Below are 18,920 nucleotides of genomic sequence, written 5' to 3' on the forward strand. Positions count from 1 at the left end.
CGGGAAGCCTTGAGATACTCCAGCCGGATGCTATTCCGTATTCCAGCGTTCCCTGCCCACTTCGTTTCCCTGTCGTCGCGGACAGACGCGGCATTTCTGAGTTTACCCATTTTGCATCCGGAGATTTTATCGTGATTCACTCCGGCGCACGATTTATGTGGCGATGCGTCGATACGCAGCGCATCAAGTGCAGGAGGTTCGCGCGATTGGCTGTGGGAAGCATCGTCTTTTATCCGCGACTCCACCAGAACTTCCTCGAAAATTTATATGGATCTACCATCGATCTCTCGTAAACGCGCGAAGGTGAGAACAGTCTTCGCCGAAGTGCCCGTCGGGGTGAAATAAACCAGCTTCGTGCCGTTTACGTAAAATATTTTTCCAAGAGTCACTACACGCAGATTACTTCTAACACATTCCGGGAACGATTTATCGCTTTTATTTCTATAGACTTGCCATGACTAAAATTCACGGAGCCGCCTTTAATCTATCGATCAACTTATTAGACGAGTACAAAGTAGGAAATAATCGTAAAGTTGCGTGAATACGTTTACCAACTAAGATTACGTCATATCAAGAAAAATGTCAATTAAAATTGCAAATTAAGAAAGAACGATTAACTAATTATTTATATTAAGGCACGAGATACAGAGCGGCATCATAGGTTTTTTTTTTTTGGCGGAAATATGCAAAAGGAAAAAAATTCATGGTGTGTGGCCGCACAAGTTTATTACAGCGTTAACGTTGTCTGTTATGAGAAATTTTGTGACTGCCTCGAATATCGGCACAACGCTGATTTCAGCATATGTTCCTCGCGCGTGAGTTGCCACGGACACTGGTACACGCGCGTGTCCGCCAGTAATTTAATACGAATAAACTTCTCGCGCTCGCGACGCAACAGTTTGTCATCGTGAATACGCAATTTCATATGCAAAGCACAACCTATTTGTGAATTTATTGCCGCATCTCCCCAACACCAGGACATTCAAGAAGATTTTTTTTTAAACGATTGCGGTGTAAAAAGATTAATCCACACATATACACGATGGATTTCGGAGTTCGTTGAAGAAATTTTTATTACACTTCGCATAAAATTCATTTTCACACACGTTTTATTAATATTAGGAATTCTTGAGCATTTCTTATTACGTGTTTTCGAAACAATTACAAATTCCATCATTTTTACGCGCGTTAATTTATAGATGTTGATTTATAGAAGTTCAATATGAGTATATTAATAACAGTATTGTGCACAGAGTATTTAATACCTTAAATTGATAAATACACATTAAAATAATTATCGTTAGAAAAAAAGATTAATATCTGAAATATCCATTTTAATCCTAAATTATGTTTCGGGTGCCTAATAGATAATTTTTACATAAATATCAAAAATATAATGTATTATTCTCAGGAAGATAAATCTGGCCTGTGCGTGCACTGAGAAAAAAAATTGTTAATCCCAAGAAATATTTAGTCCGATACGTTCAACTAAACATTTTAGTTAGTTAACTAAATATTAGTTGTTTCAACAATTTATTTCGTTTCTTTAATCAAGAATTAATTAATTCAACTAATGTTTAGTTAACTAACTAAAATGTTTAGTTGAACATATCGGACTAAATATTTCTTGGGATTGACAAATTTTTTTTCTCAGTGTGTGTATTTCGAAACTTCAATCAGTCTCGCAAACGTCCGTCGCAGCCACGAATTTATTCCGCATTCGGACGCATCGTCTCACGAGCTCGTACGTGTTACGTTTGAGATCAGGAGATAGTTATGCAGATAGAAACGCTGCCGCGTGCGCCTGGTCGAGACGCTTGGATTTACGCTTGAGGTCGCTACATTCCGTTCTGATTATTATCCGCAACCTCAGGCAAGTCGTGGCATCGGTGCACCAAACGCGCTCCCTCGCACATGTGCGAAACGTGTTTGCATTAAACTGCCGTTTTAAACGCGTTATGATCGCCGCCCCGCGAACGTACACCGGACCTGACCGCGAATTGATACTTCTTAGAGTTGCTACGGACGCGAACGATGTTTGACGACAGTTCCAGAGTGGATTTTGTTGTACCTGTTGAGTATTTCCTCTGTGATGAAATAGGTGTCTAAATTACAACTGAATAAAGTTTTACGAAAGTCGCTTCAGCTCAGAAAATTGCTTTGTTTTTTACGACTTCTTTAAAATAGTTTCAATCAAATTAATAATATAACAGTGAACTAACTGAACGCTGGTAAGAAGATATTCTCATTAAAGACACGGTTCGCGAGAACAGTGGCTTTTATCATGTCTATGGGAAATTTGCCACGCCAATGATTACTTAGACCTCGAGGTCTATAGACTCGTACGTGTTATTATTTAATGACTGCATGAACGTGAGGAAATGTTGACGCTCGGCGGTAAGATGGGCTTACAAATATTCTCCGCTGTCAGTAGGTTGTAGAAAGTGATCTCACGATCTACCGGTCCTCTCGATCGAGATACCATTTCGTGCTCTGGAAATATACGTGTGGGCGTCGATACACGAAATCTACATTTGATTTCTATACCGATCAACTCAAATACCAAGTATGACTAGTGTCTATTTTAGGCGTCATCGCAATGATATCATCGAAAGAATGCGTCTGTTCACTTCGGTGATCTAGATAAATGACCGAGGACAGGGGAAAAATAAGTTCATATCTTGCTCGCTTTGTTAGACCTGAGATCCTGCGTGATTTTATGACACTCATATCTCACGTCACAATGGTAAAAATGAAGATCTACGGGCTAACAGAAATATGTATATGCAATCAAGGCCCAAGAAGTTAGTAGGGTATGAATAAAAATGACTGCGATAAATATAAAACTTAAAATATTCAACTTCGACCTTATAATTTTTTGTGTAGATAAAAAATAATTTTAATTTGTAACTTGATAGCAATAGCATAAAAACAACATCTGTTTTATTATATAACGAAACGATGGCCAAACGACTATTTGTATTGGAGTGCATGATATTTTGTAATACCTACACTGTTGTTCCAGTAATTACTAATAAACACGTGTTTCACGATTCTGGAGATTTCACCTCGCGTGCAGAGAAACCGGATGTATGAAAGATCACGCTCATTCAAGAATTCGCGCTCGTATTGCTATAATCAGGGTGACGGTTCGGCCGAACCGCCGCTAAATTTGGCGCATACTTACGGACTTGAGACGCAAAACAAGTTTCGTCGATCGGTTTCGTCGCAGCCGGTATACTCCGATTGAATCAATCGTTTCTTTCACGAACATGCGAAAGAGCAAGGAAGAGGAAGTTAGGTCCTGTTTAACCTAAACCTTGAAAAGTTTCAAGCTTGACCCACTAATTGTATAAGTAATAAACTAACAAAGGCTAAGGATACTTTGCACCCGTTCAATTCACCTAACTCTCTTTTATTTTTTATACTTCTATCTTCAACCTGAATCACAATATAAATAAAGTAATTAGGTAAATTTAATGATTTTAAGGTAAATTTTTATGCCAACTACTAATGTAATTGATAATCCTAAAACCGATAATCCAAAGTCAAAAATATTATCTACAGCTGAATAACAAATACTCTTTATTACTGTATTGCATATAAAAACCACTGTCTCTTGTCTATTATTTATTACTATATTACATTATATCGATGATTGTAACTATTAGTTGCAAAGAATTTGTTATTTGTTACAACAATATTTGCTAATATCAATTCGACCGTTCGAAATAGTTGCTATATGATCACGCGCGACCCAGTTATTATTACTCAAGAGTTTCTTCCGAATTTAACTTTCAATAGGATCACGGTCTACATTCTTTCGTTAATGTCCGAGCGCATTAAGACGATTCAGGCTACTCCAAAAAGCAGACACGCATCCATCGCGGAGGTCAAGGATCGCAGACGCAATCGGATGAGTGTGACGCGCGGCTTCTTCTCTATCCGTCTAGTTAATATATACGCCCGGCAGTTCACACGGTCAGAGAAAACAGCAAAAAAGTATGCGCACGAAAGGAGAGTGCAAAAAACTGATGGGTGGAGAAGAATCCGTTTGTGTCATCTGCTTTTCGGCTTGGGAGAATATCGAGCATCGTGCTCCCTCGCTCGACGCTGCGAGAAAAACGCGAAACGGTACACCCAACGTGCATTATAAAATATGAATATTAATTGCGTCATTAAAAAATGTGTAACTATACTACGTCTGCAGAACGGTTAGTTATGCGAGATATGAGAAATATTTAGACAAATGTATATAATCAATAGTATAGGTATAGTATACGTTTGCGCGCGACTTGGTTAAAGTAACACAATAGAAATTAATCAAAATTAGGAGAAACTACATTGCAATACATATAATTTATTATCATTTATTATCAACGAGTATGAATTTATCAGTGACACATTTTAAACGTCGCTACTATCAGTCATTTGTATAGGGGAACGATACGCAAATGGATCTATGGGATCTTTGAAGCTCAGATCACTCGTTAGCCGATAAGTGGTCAATCATTCATCTGGAAACGATATTGAGTCCCGATTACATCGCGGCTATAAGTTTCTCGTAAAGACCACGTTAAGGTATACCGTGCCGACCAGTAGCAGCACTCGCAGGCACTATCTGAGAAATAGTAGGAGACTAAGAAGCGACTTCCGCACCAACTAGTTTTAACGATGAGCCATCGGCCGCCACCTTCCTTACCCCTCTTGTGGTACGACGGAACTCTTCTTGTTTGTTTGCGCTGCATCGACATGCACCGATGCACTCGCGATGCACCGGTACGCGCCAAAGGACGACGCGGAACCGACGCACGCACGCACGCACGCACGCACGCACGCACGCACGCACGCACGCACGCACAGCGCTCGCATGCTCGCACGCCCGATCAAAATCAGCCAACGCGTCCCAAGCGAATGACGAAAACATAATCTGTGGTAGCAGCTGATAATCGAATACAAATGGAAATACAAAACGCGCGAAATGTCTAACGCATTTCATGAATTTTTCAGATCACGACATCAAAACTAGATCGCTAAGATTTACTCGACCTATTAAGTTAATCATGCATCAATTTAATCTATAAATGATCAGAATTATTTTTAGACCGGCAACACATTGAGAAAATTATGCTGACAGAGAAAACCTACTAATGGTCAATGATTTTATATGATTAATATTATTTACATATTTAATGCCTATAATGTGTGTGTTATTGTCATATAATGAAAATGTTATTATGTATTATGTAGAGTTAATATATCATTAAAATAGTGACGACATAAATTCCATTCTAAGTTCTAAGTAGATTTTCCAAGTGTATCCACTACAGCTAATGAATATTTAAGCAAGTCACATAGGAATGTAATGGTGACACCTGTAACCAAACGCGCCTTACGCGAATTCGCAAACAAGAACCGGTTCGTACTCTCGGGTGCCATTGGAGTCGTTTAGTTAGGTAAAGTCTCTAAAACAGATGTATAAACATCGGACCAGGAAGGGAATACGGAAAAACAAGCAACGGAGAGTAAAGAACGACTCCGGGACTTGTTTCGGGATTTCGCGATCGTCGACATGATGGCTAATTTGTCGCGACATGCCTGATGCCTCGCCGTTGGCGATTAACGAAACGATCGATAAAGCCGATGATCGATTTTATTGTGCAGCTATAAATGAGCAGTGTTATGGCATGCTAAATGATACATCGAGAAGGATGTACCGAGTTGCGAGACTGCAAGACGACTTTCCGCGTTGTGTGTACATTAAACAAGGCACGCGTGATTTAGATCGCATCAAACAACTTTAATTAAGAAAGACGAGATATTTATCCGGACGGAATCATCCGCTCGTCGCGCTCGGCCCATCGTGCGAGAGAAATCATTTGCTCTTACGGTGATCTGTTCGATAATGAAAAATATGGGCGAAGCCCTCACGGCACGATTCCTTTCACCGCTCGAATCTTCCGTTTCAGGCCTAAGAAGTCGGGGAATCGAGTCACTTCCAGGGAATCAGACTCGATTATCGTAAAGAGAAAGTGGGCGTCGATTCGCTCGACCTTTTTAAATTATCGCCGATCTTCGTCTTCTTCATTCAAAGATCCGGTCGTATAAACGCGATTACGTGAAATGTTGGAACCTTTCACGATTCGTATAAACATGCTTTTAATAGCGAAATTGCAAAACAGCGCGTCTAATCGCGTAGGGATAAAGATAGAACGAGTGGAACTTTTGAATGCGGGTGATATGTATACGATGATTAATCACACCCGCAGGCAACGCGAGATTTCAAATACGATTATCTTCTTAACGTTTACATCACATTTTATACGATGTGATATATCAGAAGGTTTAATTACAGAACAAAGGTATCGAAGTAAAAGATCTCATAACGGAACGCCGAAAAAATACTGGAAAATCCTTATACTATATCTATTATAATTATCTATTGAAGTAAAATGTAGATATTCACTCTAATAGAATTTCCGACTAATATCTCTATTAATGCCATAGATAATTCAACATAATCATATTTTAACATCAATTTAATTTACTAATTAAAGAATCTAATATATTATAAAAATATCAGACTTTATATTTCCTTTTATATGTAGATTCTTTTATAATAGCTCAATAATTGTAAAATAAAATTATTCGATTTCTTAGGATGGTCTTATAATTTCTCGCAACTAAATGCTATAGAAATGCAAAAGTACGAATTCAAAATTGACTTACATTAACCTTGGCGAGATAGAGCTCCAATTCCCTGTACGGGTCCATCTCCGCTGTCTTTTCACTCGTCACCTTGTCATTTTCGTCACTTTGCACGAGCTTCAACCGATTCGGCATCTTCGCGACAGTCGAACCATTTTGCAGACGACCACAACCTTCCTGCATAGTCTCCATGCTCTCACAGTCACCTCGATAATCTTACACGCATTTTCTCGTGCATCTGCAACATCCCACAAACAATATAAATTAATAACAATAAAAAGTAGAATATAGACAAATCTATTCGTCGCATGAATAACAACATATAAATTGCAATAAAAATGCAAATATAAACCTAAAGATTCGACTATACAAAACTAATGAATAATTTAGACAATTTATCAGGGATCGGTTGATTCAAGAAACTTCGGATTTCCGTTGACAAAAAAAATAAAAAAAAATAAACATATTATCTACTGTAAAAACGTTAATTACGCTTTAATAACGAACGAATAAATCAATAGAGGAATTATAACGCTTATAATGCTCAAATGAGAACGAGAAAAAAGGAAGGAAGGCCAAAGAGGACCTAGGTCTGTATTCTGGCAAAGGCATTTATACATATACATATATATAATTAGCCTCGCCATGACTCACTGTGGCCGCTGCGACGCGCGGTCTATATAATCTGGACTTGTCAAATACTTGAAAAGGGTAAAATGACCACCTGCGCTGTTATGATTGCATTTGGCTAAATTTAACGGCCGCGCTAGCGGTTAGTCACTGGAGCTAATTATATTCCGCGCAGATTAGCCGTACCGTCCGCACGTGTGGCTAATCTGAAATCACTTTGTATCCAATTCCCTACTACTCGAAATTGTGTCGTGTTGCCATCGTTCGCAACAGTCTCTGCACGCGGTCGTTCTCTACACAGACGAGAAACATTTTCTTCCAGATGGAAGATATTGAAAAGTTTAATGAATGATTTTATTCTAGTGATTTTTATGCCTCGTATGTTTTTTCTTTTGTAGGCATTACAATTTTTAGTATCGGTCGTTAATAAGTGAAAAAGTTTTTGATAAGTCGCGACAAAAGCAATCTGCGTAACCATAAACGTTTATTTTATAGACTATAATTCATACAGTGATAAAAATTATATGACATGTGCAAAACTAGCAAATTATTTTGCACGTTTTGTTAACTTTCTATAAATTCACATATTAGTAACTAGCACTGGAAAAATTCTAAATTACGAAGTAGACGAGTCGGTGCTGTTGATGCGACATAAGGGGCGTGTGAAGTAACTACTATAAAATGCAATCTGATGGAATAATTTCTTTCATTTCGTTTAACTGTGACAGAGACATGGCGGCGACATATTTCTGCACATGGAGTTACGCGCGTTAATGGCACCGAGACAAGTACGATAGTGGAACTAAAATATGAGCATGGCTTTACGCTCCGGCGAGCTCTGACTAATAATAATTAATATTACATTTTGTACTCGCTTTCGACTACCGTATACAACTTTATCGTAGTGAGTATCTAGCCCACCTGCGAAAAAATATGAACACATAGGTAGCGCGATCTTATCTTAATACAGCTCTATCGAGTTTTATAATTGTTGCAAAATGACTCTCGTAATCTGTTACATTGAGTTTTTGTCATTATTAGAAAGATTCCGCTAATCCATTATTTATATAATAACTAAGGCTCTGCGATTTATTAAATCTCAGGAAAACCGTACAGACCATATAGTACAATATATGATTACACCTTGTAAAACTTCCAAAAATTTCAAAGCTATCAATTGTACATGTCTTTGGATAGAATATCCATTGTGATTAAAATATATTATTCAGAGTCCTGTTCCTTCCATGCGCATTAAAATACTATGTAAGTAAAAAAAAGGCAGGAACTAGGCGCTCCTTAACAGAAGTTATGCAATGTATCAAATGAATCATATCGGCATAATTAAATCGATTGATTATACTTTACTTGATACGTTTATAACCAGTCTATCTCGATAGATCTACGTACACGCGATCGCGAGATTACGAACCGATTACATCGCGTTACCTGCTTGAAGAATACAATACGGTCGCCGTTACAATCATTGAACTAGCCAACAATGAAGTCATGCATGAGAACATGAATCGCCTGCCCGCACACGTAATATTAGAAAATGACCGGATGTCTAATCGTGGCCGGCTGCTGGCAGTCAATACGTCAGGTGATTTCACAGGTGAACGACAGTGCTCGTCGCACCTTATATAAGATAGGTACAACTCACGCCGAATAACAGCCACGTTTAACTTACACTTGAAAATGTAACTCTATAAGACCGAAATCCTTTCCCGAGCTGTCAAGAAAACCAAAACGTTAATGGATCAATCTGAGTAGTATCTGCCTCAATGATAAAAATAAATTTTTAAGAAATCGGATTAAAAAAATTGCTTTGTAAATATTTTGTTTAATTTTTTTACTAATCTGTTTTTACTTTGCAGTTTGAAAAATCAAAGTTACATGCAGTCCAAATCTCTTAAATGTTTAAATAAAATAAAATTTTACTAAAACGTGAATAAGCAGAATAAGTGATCGAATTTTTGCTGAGCAAATTAAAAATTTTTCTTATGTTTCGATTGATAAAGCAAAGATTTATTTTTTCGATCCGCGATTATTGCGTTTATTATCCGGGAATTGCAGTCGAAATTTCGATTCATCTGTCTCAAATCCCGTGTAGGACGTAGAAATTTGTGGCTCGCGATAGGTAGGTGAGGGCTGTCAGAATGCCTCGTAAATAACTACGATACCGATGCCTCCCGGTACCGATAGCTCACCCTAATCGAATACCATTCTGCGAGAGGTGGACACAGGCCGTTGGTTAAACTGAATTAAACGGCCCGCTAGCCGCGAAAGAGAAAGAGAGAGAAAGAGTAACGCGCGCCGTTCTTATCAGTTGGAAATTATTGCCGGTAATTTACCCCGCAATCCTTTTGCTCCTGGGCGCGTTCACACCTGGGTGGCTCGCAGGAATACAGACGGAACAGATCGGAGATCGACTTCGCGGCATGTATTAACTATACCAACGCCTTACTGCGTAAATATCGATACGTCGAGATTTTATCTGCGCGATATAAATTTGATATTTTGATGGTTTTTATTTGCGAATCATATTTGTTGAATCTCATAGCCTTTAACAAATAGCTACATGTATAGCAAAGAGCATATCTTTCTAAAAATTTGATCCATTTCTCTGAATAAAAATGTTGAATATTAAATTAAATAGAATATTAGATATATTAAAATATATTAAGATATGAAGTATAATATTAGTTTGTTATACGCATATAAATGCATAAAAGTGATACTCTGTTACTCCTCATTAGTATTAATCTTATGTTAAAATCAAAAGGCTTAATTCTTTCAGAGAAAAATAAGGATTTGTATAAACTTGCGCGTCGATACATTGACTTGTCACTTAGATACTATCAATATTCAAATATTTCCGCACGTGTGGGCGTCTGTAATTCAATTTGCGAGATTTTTTACCCTTCCGGAGCCTTGCTCTTCCCAAGGTACGACACGTCGGCGATAATTGTTTTTAGTGTCTTCTCACCACCAGGAAGGCAGACACGACGGCTTCGTGCTAATCGAAATCGTAAATCCGACTGATAAGAGCGCGGAGTGTTCCACGTACGACATATTTGTTACGCGGAACGGAGCTTTAAAGCTGTTTTCGCTTCTTTTTACGACACATTATTATCGCACTCTCGAACGCTGTTACATTCCGCACGATCTTTGTTTCCGTCACGTTACAACGAGGTGTGATCTCGTTCACGTAGGCGAGAATGATAGCCGATGATTTCACATAATGTGCAATAACGAGAATAGCAATGAAAATAGTTTCATTATGTAATTTTTAATCTGCCAAATATATCGATACTAATGAAAAATAGAAGTAAAATTTGTCTTAAAACCATTTAGCTTATAATTTAAATAGTACACCAAAAAAATGCAAAATGTTAAGCAATAAACATAGTTACTCCTATATGTATAGACGCATTGTATGTATACAATTTATGAGGCCGCGGATAGTTGGAGGACCACCAAGGAAGGCCGAGTTACGTAAGGTTAATTGCGGTCATTCAGCCTGCCATGCAGTGCTCGATACTCGTGCAGAATGCGTCAATGCGTGTTCTGTGCATGTGCATCGACGGCGACCATAATCATGAAACCTTGCTCCCGAGACCCTCCTCCGATACTTTATGTAACGCACTCGTGCGCCCGATTAGGATTACATCCGCGAACTTGTATTATTTGCCGTTCCGAATTTGAAATGCGACTATCAAATTCGTTTTATTAGCTTATCCGTCTGTCAGGCTAATCCGCAATTAATCGCTGTCGCGACCGTTATCTCGCTTGTAATTTATGTTAAATTATTCTGCCTATAGCCCCCCGTGCCTTCTAATAAGCTGCAGTAAACGCTAATTCTATTAACTACTTTGACATAGTAAGACTGACACCTGAAAAATAACGATCGAAAAATTTCTGCACGTTTCAAGGAAGATTGCCAGCGAACGAAGACAACTGCTGGAGAGATTGTTAAATGTAGGTTTCCAACTAACTATGTGAATCACAATGACCACAGTGACCAACCTATTAACCTTCGCAGCCATTCGGCTACGCGCAATTGCGGACACGAACTATTTCCCTCGTCTAGACTCATTGACATCGTTCTCTGAAAAGCAGCGGGAGGTGCTTCGTAACAAAAGAAGGAAAGGCGAACGCACGAGAAGTCAAACAATGTTCTGCTTAGGGGTCTTTCAAGTAGGCCTATTTCAAGAGTCCTTTTCACAACCTTGTTACAAAATAAATTTAGCAAAAAATTTATTTCTACACAATCTTCGCAAAAAATTATATAAAAAAAGTAAGTATGCGTACCGAAAAAAATTTAATATTAAATTATAACTTATATAAAATTTATAATATTATTATTTATAATTTTATATCAAATTATAACTATATTAAATGTTATAATAAATAGAAATTTAACACATCAATTAATAAAAGTAAAATTAATGACGACAAAATAATATTAAGCAACTAATATGTAAAAAATAATATAAATGCGGAATCTATTCACGAATGTCACAATTTAGACAGTGGGACATCCAGATGCAAAACACGCAGACTATACTCTCCTTAGAATTTAAAGATTCAGCAGTCTGAGAGACATGCATACGCATTGGTGTTACCCAGCATATTCATGAATTGCAAGCTAACGCTTAATGTCATGCTAATTCTTTGCGAGACGATACGCACGAATCATCGCGTGGACAGAATCGGATTTTAATTCATTCCAGTTGATTTGAGCATGAAAGAAATATTATTCAACATTGCGATAATGCTTGGAAATGTTTAGATTGTTAACAAAACATTTTTAGCTGCTTTCTTTTAATACATCTTATTTAAAAAATCTTGAATTAGATATACAGTTCTCAGCCGCTAACTCTATTTAAAAAATAAAAATAACCGCAAGCATATATAAATTAAAATCACAGTATAATTAAATATAAAAATAAAACATAAAGAATAAAAAATATAATATAATGAATGTACAAAATAATGTATAAAATAATAATTGTAAGAATTAATTTAAAGAGAGAGTTTCCAGAGAATATAGAATAGATAATAAAAAATTGAGAGAAATAATTTGCTCAATATTGGCCACAGGAATACCGTTTTTCCTCACGTAACAAAATCTCTGTTTCAGATGCCTACCCCGCCTCGAGAAAGTAACGGCATATCTCGAAGAAGCGGAGGCGTCAAGCTCGGTAGTGTCAGCAACACCTTTATGGGTTTAACACTCGTTAAACGTTTGTGTACATTTAGTTGAGTAATACAAGGTACAACCAGGCAGGTGCACGTTCCTTCCACCTCGGGCAACCTGACACAAATTTTTCATCTCTTTAATAATAATGATTATTATACCTATACGTACACAGCAACATAAGTATTATTTGCTGTACGTATTATTAACTTTTTTTATTGCTTGACACTTATTGGGTCAAATACAAGCGAATGTATATATAGAAATATTATTTATAATAAATATATATTTAATCGTATCTCAACAAGTAAGTTTATTAAGTTCAACGTGTATGAATAACGTTATCATATTTATTTCTCGTCCTACTTTTTAATGACGAAATTCGCCAGAAAGCGCATACTTCTATCTGATTAATGAGATCTGTTCGCATCGATGTATTATTATCGACATGTAAAACGGTGTATAATTATTCATATGCACATGCCGAAGTTCATTCAGACTTCAAAGTCCACTGGAATACAATCAGAACTCGAATGATTAAGCGGCGAGAAAAAGACGGACGAGATATCGAGAAGAGGAAGAGCCTCTATATGGAAATGGAGGTATCGTGTATACCTAATTACTGTCGCTATCGCGGTATTTGTCATTCAGCTGTTTATAAATGCAGCCGCGGCCGGGCGGGGAAACTGCATTTAATTCCAATTAGCCGACCCGACTCGAAACCAGTTTTGAAACTGCGGAGAATTTGGTCAAAAGGAACTTTGTTACTTCTTTCCTTGCGATTACTTTATCAACACGTGAGAGATATTGTCGATAATATAATTGATTCCAGTTTGAGATTTTTAATCAACCAAAGCATTTTTTTCATCAATTAAAGTCAACCATATTAAATAAACTATACTTAAATCATAATAATTCGAACGATTGTAGATTTTATTTTTATCACTAATGTTTCTATTAATAAAAATTATAAAAATTACAATACGTCGATATATATGGCTTAATAATCAACATATACAATTATAGAGATAAAAATTAAACAATAAGCCTTGAAAAATAATTTAAGTTCATTTAGAGATTTAAAAACTACAATCTGTAAAACGTAAAGTTATTTTACAAACAAATACACTGGAAAAACGCCGTAAATTTGTAACAGCATAGAATATTTAATAATTGCTGTTTAAAGTCACTCAGTTAATAACTGCGTTCACCATGCTTCTCTTCCCGTACTGCTATTATCAGCTCCGTCACTGGCACGGTTATCGGCACGTTTCCTAATATAAATAATTTATGGCGTCGAATGGAACTGCCGATAGTGCCGATACGTACTGACCTCGAGACACGGAAAACGAAGTTTTGGATGAGCGTGATAGCGTCGTCGACAGTAAAACGATTTCACAGTGTTACATCAGCATACTGGCTACGCGACAACGAATTTGATGGAACGAATTGAACGAATGTATGTTCGCTAATGAAGAAAGACTTTGGTTAACCGGAATATCAAACGCCTAGATACATTAGAACGTCACGTCCCTTGCAATAACGGTGTGTGCTCGTGACTCGAATCGCTGCCGGCAAAAATTCAATTCGCCATGCTGATAATTCCGTAGGAAGGACCCAGTCAGACGGCGTTAATCGAAACCCAGTGAACTATCTGGCCCCACGATATACCACTCGCACGCTTCGGGGTGTTCCGCGCGACCACGCACCGTAGCGAGCACTCTCGATTTGCTCCTGTCCGGTGCACCGTAATCATCGCGTCAAGTCGAGTAGCACGATAATGACGACCGGTAATTACAAAGCGTTACGCTCGCGACGTGACCACTGCCCTGTTACCATCGGAATTAACGTTCCAACGTGCACTTCAGTATGCCGAGCCTCGAAGATGAACGGAGAAAACGATTTTGTCACGCGGAAATCGCACCCGCGTTTCTGCTCCGTGACTTCCGTGAATATTTAACGTCGAGAGGAAATTATCATGGAAGTCTAATTATCCAATCTGACCGAAGTTATATACCAGTGAATCTGACTGAATAACTTAAGACGTTGGGTAACATGAAAGATTAAGACATTGAATATTATTATGATAAACTTGGTTTATATATCCTTTCCTTATTATTTATGTAATACATGAAAATCAAAATTTAAATTTAAATTTAAAGTTGTATTAATAATATATAATTTTAAATTTTTAATAATTTAAATTGAAAGTTATAAAAAAAGATATAAACTTATAAAAGTATCTACTTTTGTGCACCAATTTTTATTTCCCCAATTTTCTATTTTATGCATAAATATTAAAGTAAATTATCTTTAGATTATCTAGAAGAATTGTGGATGTAAAACGCTGCCGAAATATACATGTACCTATACATAAGCAAACTCGAAAGTGGTTCGTAGACTTCGCTAAGAGCTAGGTAACCTTGCAAGGCCTCCTTACAACCTCTCTCCGTTTCTCTCCCTTCGAAGAACCCGCTACGAGGTATTCAATGGATGGAAACGTGAACTGAAAGGAGCTGGTCGCTCAGGATGCTGGCTACCCGCGGCGTTTAGCGACTGCTAAATGGCTCTAAACATTCGTCGCGGAATAGCTGGTTCCGGTTTCACATTCAGAAAAGAAAAGACGTCGATGGCGGTTCTCTAACTTTCGTCAAATAGCAATCAGTATGTAAAGTTTTTTTTTGTCAAATATGCTAACACTGTATAAATATAAAATAAATATTTCTAGGAAAAAAATACTTTTTTATTCATACGAGAGAGAAAGAAAGAGATTCATAATTAAATTAAAGCGATCATTAAATTATAATCCTGATTACTTTAAATAATTTCTGTAATGTATTTATATTTACAGATTGTTTCAAATAATTTTTTTTTAACTAAAATGGTTTAAAAGATTATACGAGCAAATCATTGACAAATTAGCGATTCAAATAATAGTTCAAGAATACTTTTGTCTACAGTGTAAAAGATGGAAAATAAGCTTTTGTTGTTATAATAAAAAATCAGAAGAACGCACGTAATCTTCGAAAGAACCTAAGAAATGTTAATGAGAATTATAAGAATGCCGGAAGTTGTGTCGCTTCCAACAATTTATTTTTGAATTATCTGCAGCATCCGTTGTGGTAAATTAAGTTCTTTGCGGTAGTGCGCCCGTAGGAATGTGCGCAATAAAATGTTTATTGAATCATTAGATATAATTAACTGGGAAATTTATAACGAGCGTAGCTCTCGCCTTAAAGGTTCTTCCTGATTGACTTCTAAGTTAACTTGGAAGAATTCAGATCATTAAGAATCCCTTCTTTACGTGCATTCTTCGTCACGCTCAAAGATCAAACGTATCATCCGCGTATGTGTGGTCCCTTTGTTACTTTTGCGACTTCATAACGTTCTTACGCTCCGCACATATACATATATGACTCATATAGTCTCGGGGACGACACATTCGTCTGTCTTAACTCCGTTTCTTTCAAACCACGAATAATTAAATAAACCCCTAATTATATATACCCTCCTTGCATAAGCTTAGTAAAGAAAAAAGTTCCGTTGGACAATAAAATTGTATATTAATTCAATTTTATTTTTAAACCAATTACATTTATTTAACGAAACTGAAAGGTTGAAATTTTAGTATCTTGAAAACGGATCCTTTTTATTTCCACATTGCAACATCATGACACTTATTTTCCCTCGAGAGAAACTAAGCGGTAATAAGAAATAAAGGTTAAAGATTATTAAATCTGATATGCATCTTCTTCCTGAATTACGGCAATCTATTTTCATATGTTCTCCGTGCCATTTAGCAAGACTTGACTTTGTTGGTAGGCGTATGCTGCACGAACGTAATAGGGAAACGATGAGATAGAAAGCATGAAAACGGGCATAGTGCGACGTCTTGATTTATCACGTTTGCAAAATGTACACGGAGTCGTGCGGGAATATCGACAACGTAACGTGATCGTGAAGATTGCGTGACGAGAGTTATTATCACACGATTTACAGTTTATCGCGTGTTTCATACGATTCACCTCGTGACTCGGATATGCGAAAACTTAATAACAAGCTCGAAAATAGTCGCTATTAAGTAATAGACAGCATTTCCCTAGAGTAAATAATACACAGTCGGCGTTTAACGCTTAATAACATACATAAGCATGTATATATGCGTATGTATGTATATGTATATAAATACGTCGAGTACTTTTCATATCCGTAATTTATTTCACTTAATTTCATTTCGTTCGCAATTTAAATTCAATGTATCGAGATTTATCACGTGAGTTATGTCTCGTGTGCACGTTTCCGAGTTCAGTTAACGTAAATTTCTCCGCACCCTATAAGATAGTCAGAAAACATTTAGGTCATAGCTTGAGCTATTGCAGTAATGCAAATAAACAGTCCGTCGCTGCAACGTCTACAAGAGAATAAGAAAACGATGTGTCTCGAATCGGATCCGACACGATGTTTATTTAAGCGATGTAAGGAAGAGCTGCCCCAACCCGGAATTCCAGTATCCAGAATTAGAATCAGTCGTACTTAATTATTCGGAACTCTGACGGATAATGTATAAAATAAAGAGTATAAACACAAATAAATAAAAAGAATTATTTCTATAATTTAATAAAAATTTCAGTCCATTTTATCTTCTTTATCTTTCAGTAGTTATTCCAGATTCCTTCAAAATATCGTGCACGTTAATCACCGTGCACGATCTCCTTTTTTACGTAATCGCGGACAAAAGGATAAAACTTTTCCCAAAGTCGTGGAGCAGCCGCGCTTTTCCCATCATGAAGTTAATACGATCGCTCGGTGGTCGTGCTTCTTCAGCAATGATTGCATCGTGGCATTCGAACGGCGGCGAATAACTCGCGCGGTGGTCGTGCTTCCACCGCGATAGCTTGTTGCATTTTGAACGGCGAGTATCTTGTACTTCTACTTCACTGACGGCCGTCGGTTATCCGTGGAGATCGTCCGACTCGTTTCTACGGGCTTCGGATCACGTCAGAGAAGAGGCTGCTTTACATTGTGAGAGCCCTTATCTACCGTCTCAATCCTGCGCGAAAGGATCTCGAAAGTGCAGCGCCGATATACTTGTACAGGTCGTAGAACTTAGAATTATGATATCTTTGTCGCGACGCGCGCGGCAAACGTTCGCGTTGAATCCCGCGATATAAACGCTATAACTGTGAATTACTGTTAAAATCATGATGTACGTAAAATTAAATCAAATGTAATTTCCAGTCGGTTCACCGTGTTTCCCTATTTTTGCAATTAGGCTGAGCTGATTAAATTTATTTAAGGTAAAGTGCAATATCTGCATTTACTTTTATCACGAGATACGAGTTTTACCCAATTGATTTTTAAATCGAAAAATTTTTCTGAAGTTAAATTGAATAAACGTGTACTTCTAATCCCTAATTAAAAATAAAGTTATATTCAAGTTAAAAATCGAAAATGTTGTTATCTATTTATAAGCATAATGCAGTAGGCATATCAAAAAATAAAAGCAAAGATAAAAAAAAATTAAAAACTAATATATCGATAAACATTCTTTTAATGTCTTTCAATATCTTTTCGTAATCCGCGATAAAGTCGTTTAGTGTTTGAAGGGTGAAACATTATTATAAAAGTCGCACACAGCAAGTACAGCAGATGCCAAAAGCACGATTCAATGAGGATGACGATAAAGAATAGAATGAGGAAAAAAAATAATGAAGCGTGATCAGCATGATTCATTTTGCTCTGGAATAGTCGCGAGTTCGCGAGCTATAAGATACTATATCCTCTCGCCATCCCCAAGTCGCAGAACTGGTTTTACACGCGGTAGATTCCGATACATAAAGGACGAACAGGGATGAGAGGAGGCCGCGAATAGCTAAAAAGAGAGATGTATCGATGATCCTTACAGGGGATTCTCCCTTCTTGCGGTCCTCGCGATTCATCGCTCATCGTCTGATTAAAACGATGGACCTTTCTTGTGACATCCAAGCCAATGTCATAGATAAACGGGCAACTTTTTTTACATATAAACGAAAAGTTAATTTAGCAAATCCTTATACCATATATCTCCTTGTGTCTTCTTTTTTTGTTGTGTCTTTCATTTTCTTTCTGCTATTCTTGTTTTTTTCATACTCATCTATAGATCCAATCATTCCAAAATCAATAAAAAAATGTAGCGGCGTGGAGTGAATGAAGTATAATAGTTTAGAATTAGAGTTATGGCCTCTTAATGATTTTATATTTAATAATTTTATATGTTAAATTAGTAGAAGTTATCACTTATAATAATTTCGTAAGTATTAAGTTTGTTATTGAAAATACTGTCACAATCATTCGAAATGATTTTACATATACGCTAGGTCGAATAAATACAAAATAAAAATGT

At 37.0% G+C, this 18,920-nt stretch overlaps 1 protein-coding gene across 2 annotated transcripts in view; it reads right to left on the reverse strand.

Moving 5' to 3' along the window:
* The window catches only part of LOC139777735 (uncharacterized), a 165,831-nt gene that overhangs the window by 138,346 nt on the left and 8,565 nt on the right, over positions 1-18,920 (reverse strand). For both annotated transcript variants that reach the window (XM_071715331.1, XM_071715332.1), the window contains exon 2: positions 6,730-6,946. In XM_071715331.1, coding sequence (XP_071571432.1) covers positions 6,730-6,900 — 171 coding nt within the window. In that variant the 5' untranslated portion in view covers positions 6,901-6,946. The remainder of the gene's footprint in view (positions 1-6,729; positions 6,947-18,920) is intronic.

Source organism: Temnothorax nylanderi, unplaced genomic scaffold, assembly GCF_030848795.1.
Source record: "Temnothorax nylanderi isolate EJ_2023f unplaced genomic scaffold, tnyl_v1.0 TNYL_tig0160_pilon, whole genome shotgun sequence".
Taxonomy (NCBI): domain Eukaryota; kingdom Metazoa; phylum Arthropoda; class Insecta; order Hymenoptera; family Formicidae; genus Temnothorax; species Temnothorax nylanderi.